This window comes from Arvicanthis niloticus, chromosome 2, assembly GCF_011762505.2.
Source record: "Arvicanthis niloticus isolate mArvNil1 chromosome 2, mArvNil1.pat.X, whole genome shotgun sequence".
Taxonomy (NCBI): Eukaryota; Metazoa; Chordata; class Mammalia; order Rodentia; family Muridae; genus Arvicanthis; species Arvicanthis niloticus.
The window spans coordinates 118,777,259-118,781,629 of NC_047659.1; the positions used below are offsets into that span (position 1 = coordinate 118,777,259).

At 41.0% G+C, this 4,371-nt stretch overlaps 1 protein-coding gene across 1 annotated transcript; it reads right to left on the reverse strand.

Moving 5' to 3' along the window:
* Nucleotides 1–886: 886 nt before the first annotated feature.
* Nucleotides 887–3,577, reverse strand: LOC117702730 (cystatin-S-like). The gene is made up of 3 exons (XM_034493889.1): nt 3,347–3,577; nt 1,943–2,056; nt 887–970 (listed from the first exon to the last, which is right to left on the reverse strand). Exons 1-3 carry the CDS (start codon nt 3,575–3,577, stop codon nt 887–889), a joined length of 429 nt encoding a protein of 142 aa, XP_034349780.1.
* Nucleotides 3,578–4,371: the final 794 nt, after the last annotated feature.

Genomic DNA, 4,371 nt, shown 5'->3' on the forward strand with positions numbered 1-4,371 from the left:
CAGCAAAAAGTCTCATAGAAGGCCACTCTGCACTTCTGACCTACCTTTTGCAAGTGAGGACAATCACCAATGAGCAAAGCCAGTTCCCAGCCCTGATGCCAGGATAGAGGTTATCCTCAGCCTGAGTCCCCTGACTCACTTCTTGGCTCTTCAGTGACTTCCAGTGGTGCCATATATCCCAGAGACAGGGAACAACAAGGCCTGGACTTTTGAAGGCCCAATGACCCCCAAACAAGCTTCAGATTATTGCCCAATTTTAGACTGCATTTTACTGCCACTCAACCATTGCTCTGGTGCTTTCTACAGACCAACACCCACTGAAAGGCACCAGGGGAAATGTAGTCATGCATATACTGCACATTTCACCTCCCTAGGGCCATGTCCATGGGCTGGAGCAAAGCAATTTCACAACCCTATATGGGGCCTTCAGCACTGCCCCCTTATAGTTTGTCTCTCTGCTAGGGGCCACTGTGTCAGCAGAATTGATTTTCACTTCCTTCACATTCCTTATCATCTCACTATTCTGGAAAATAACAGTGTCATAAGCCCTTGACTTGATATGCACATATGGATGTGAATCCTAGTTAGTCTCTTTCCCATCCCACAAAGTTAGATACACTGAGACTGGAGTCACACCAAATGAGCTGTTGAACGTTTTATTGAACGAGGTATTAGCAAGCATATGTGGGTAATGTACTGAAGCATTTGCAGAGGAAGAAGAAAGGGGAAGCTGCTTGGGTGTAATTGTATATGCTTAGCAGTCAAAGCCACTGCTGATTTTGGTGCTGATAATCTGCAAGGTATCCATTAAGGCAAGGTCATCCATTGGAGTGATGAGACATGGCCAAAGGGGTCTGTATCTTGCACAGTGCCACCTGCCACAAACTTATATACTGTGACAGCTGGAGCTCACCAGGGCCATATAATTCTCCCAGGGAACATCAAGGACTTCAAAAGAGCAGAATTCACTCTATAAAAGTGAACAAAGAAGGTTGATCAGTGCTGGATAAAGCTAAGAGGAAATCTGAAACCAGAACTGTATGAGGGTATTCAGCTGGTGAGTGTAAAAACAAACCTCTGCAAAGTCTAACAACACTCAGCCTGATTTAGCTTTGTCTGCTGATCTACAATGTAATGATGTCCCACTCCATATGACTACTATTTACCTTTTAGAATCACAGAGTTTCTCATCTCTTTCTCAAGACATCCCTTTAAGGAACACCATATGACTCATTCTAGGATCACAGAATTTAGGACCAGAGCATGCATTCAGTACACAGGACCCTGTCACTCCCACACAGGGGACATTCAGGGGCATGGAGCACAGAAACTCCTGAAAGCTCCATAGTAGAAAAAGTGGTGTTAAGAGGAACTACCATTGTATACAAATCTACTGTGTCTCTTCTGTACCACTATCACGGAATAGGCTGGAATTGAGTGCAAAGGACAGGACTGCAGGGCCCATTTTCTTTCAGGTTGGTCTGGACAGAAGCTGTGCTTGTCGGTGTAAATGTGTCTTCCCAACAGTGAAACCTTTTGCTCCCTCCTCCAGGTCAATCAAGCAACACCACAGTGATCACAGAGTAGATAACTCATATTTTTAACTTAGGGAGCAATGCAAATTATTTATGTGTAGAGATACTCTGTTCCACCAGTGCTAAGTACTAAGTGCACTACCTTTATACATACACACTTCTGTAAAAACTTATATGTCACATATATACATTTCTACCTTTGCTCAAGAAAATCTCAGACACACTTTGATCTACTTATATTGATGCACACACACACACACACACACACAAACACAAACTTTCTCCCATGTTTGCAAATATTGCACATGTGTATGAATATGGTATAAAGGTACTGTCATAAACTCACAAGCTTGTACATCCCTCTCCTTGATAAAAAAAAAAGTCTTTGGCATGTGTCATATTCATACCTCTTGCTGATCAGGCTGTTCATTTAAGGGACACTGGGTCGAGTCAGCTTCAGTCTTCAAACATGTTGTTTTGCCTAGGATCACTTCAAAATAATATTTCCGTCCACCAACTACCTAAGGAGAAATTAAAGATTCCCTTTTAACATTAAACTGAACTCCATGGGAGCTCTTTTACAGTACAGTAAGACAGGACACAGAAAGAAAAATGTTTCTAAGACTGAAAAAGTATGTAGCTCTGAGGAGTCTGCTAGCATGGAGGCAATACACAGATTGTATCAGTAATGCAAGGTTGTTCAGAGGACCAGTGATGTCTGGCGGCTTAAGCACAGGGACTAACTTTAGGAGGATGCCACAAACGAATGAGAAGAAGCTCTGATCCAGTGTAGTGATGTGTGGGAACTCACTATTAAAATTTAGCTGAATGCTTGAGAGAGGAGAAAAATCCAATCTCTTATTTTATTCAGACTCATCTCTGCATGGATTTTAGGACACTGGATGCTTCACTAAAAGAATGTTTCAACACAAAAGAATACACCCTTATATCAACTTCACTTTAACTGCAACTCTTAATGGGAATATCTTTTGAGTTTGAAACTCTCAAGTACGTCTTCCATTTTTAGTTAAATATATTTAGCTGCTTTTCCACAAAGAAACATAGACTCCTCCTGACAGAACTCTAGGGAAGCAAAAGGTGAGAGCAGACAAAATGTTAAGAACCTTTTGAACCACCCAGAAGTGAATCTTGTGGATCTTTTGCACTAAGCTACACATCAACAAAATGGGATTCGTCCACTCATTGCAGTGTACACTGGTCTATGATTTAATTTATATTCTATATTTAATTTATGCATCCCACATAATATGCCTGAATGAAAATGTTCATGTAGGGGTTTCTTTTTGTGTAAGGGTCAGGTTTTCATAGGTTCTATTCCATTATACAACAAAAGACCTAGAGAACGAAGAAATTTACATTATGATGATAGAAAACTGAGAACAAGACATAGGAGAAAGATTCTAAAAAACACATGACAAAAAACACATGACAAGGGTATCCATGATATTTTCTGAAGAGCCTCTGTCCTGGTGTGCCTGAAAAGTTTGGAAAGAAACATACATGCACACACAGACAGCATACTCTAAAATTTCAAAGGAGTGAAACAGAAGTGATTGCAGTTTGAGTAAGCTCACCTACAAGTGCTTCCAAAAGACAGAAAATATCTGAGGAAATGATGTAAGAAAGGGAAGAATATGTCAACACTGTAATACAACCTCAAATCACTAGTTCAAAAGCAAACCCAATCAGGATCAGAGAGAAGAATGGTGGAGAGAATGGTAGATTGATTAAGGACATATGTGTGTCTCTCTACAAAATAAGTCAGCTTCCTTCTATAAAGGGTCACATACCTGTGTTTTGACACTCTTCACTTCCACCACTTGACTCAGGTACATGTCACTGTTTTGTTCATTGTACTGGCTGACAGCAAAGTCCAGTGCTTCACGGGCCCCATACTCCTCCATACTCGACTCCTCTATGCCACCTACCAGAATGTTACCTACCACAGGGTAATAGCTCAGGTTCAGAACTAATACTAGGGTTGCTAGAAGAAAGAGTTGAGAATGGAGAAGGTAGGCCATGGTCTTTTAGAATTGGACTTGGATCCAAGGTTAGACGTGGAACTGAGTGAGCCTGGATCAGGCAGTGAGTACAGCCTGCAGATGAATTTGCCTTTTATCCTGTACTCTTAGTTTGGATTGGCTCCTTGTCAGCACCACGTGTTATTTCAACCTTTCCTCCTTTTTGTCTATTTCTGCCCTTTATATTTTCCCTCTTTACATCACTCCTACAGGACATAAGATATTCATAGTCCCTGTTCTCTTTCTGGGCCACATCTTCCCAACCTCAAATTCGCATCTTTTCTGTATCTCCCCTACATCTTATTCTCCCACAGTTCTAGGCTATGCCTTCAACTCAGCTTTCTCCAAAAATCTTATTCTTTATTTTTTGAATTAACCTTGTTCGGCCTTCTTGCTTAACAGAAGATATCACTGTTCTCTGGCCTTCAAATTCCTACAACATCCCAGTTGAACTCTTAGTGTTTCAGAAACTCTTTGTATTTGGGATCCTGAGAGAGAAGTGTCTTACAAGGTCAAGATACACAATTCCTCACAGAAGGGTGGTATTCAGGGAATCTAGGACCATTCAGTACTGCCCTTTTCAGAGGCAAAACTGCTGAGACAACCTTTAACTTAGACAATGGCAGGTTGATTTCTTTCCACAACCCATTAACATCAGTCATTACATTCAGTACAGGAAGCTCTTGAAGGTTATTTCCTGGTTAACACTTTAATTAATGAGTTTAGAGGGACAAATACTCAGGGTAGGACAAGAAATGGCAACAGGGCTGAAGTGATATTCTCGTCTTTATTTT

Coding starts and splice junctions, on each gene's coding strand:
- LOC117702730 (XM_034493889.1), bottom strand. CDS start 3,577: ATGGCCTACCTTCTCCATTCTCAACTCTTTCTTCTAGCAACCCTAGTA. Junction 2,057..3,346: donor TGAAGAGTGTCAAAACACAG/GTATGTGACCCT, acceptor ATTTCTCCTTAG/GTAGTTGGTGGACGGAAATA. Junction 971..1,942: donor AACAGCCTGATCAGCAAGAG/GTATGAATATGA, acceptor TCACTTTTATAG/AGTGAATTCTGCTCTTTTGA.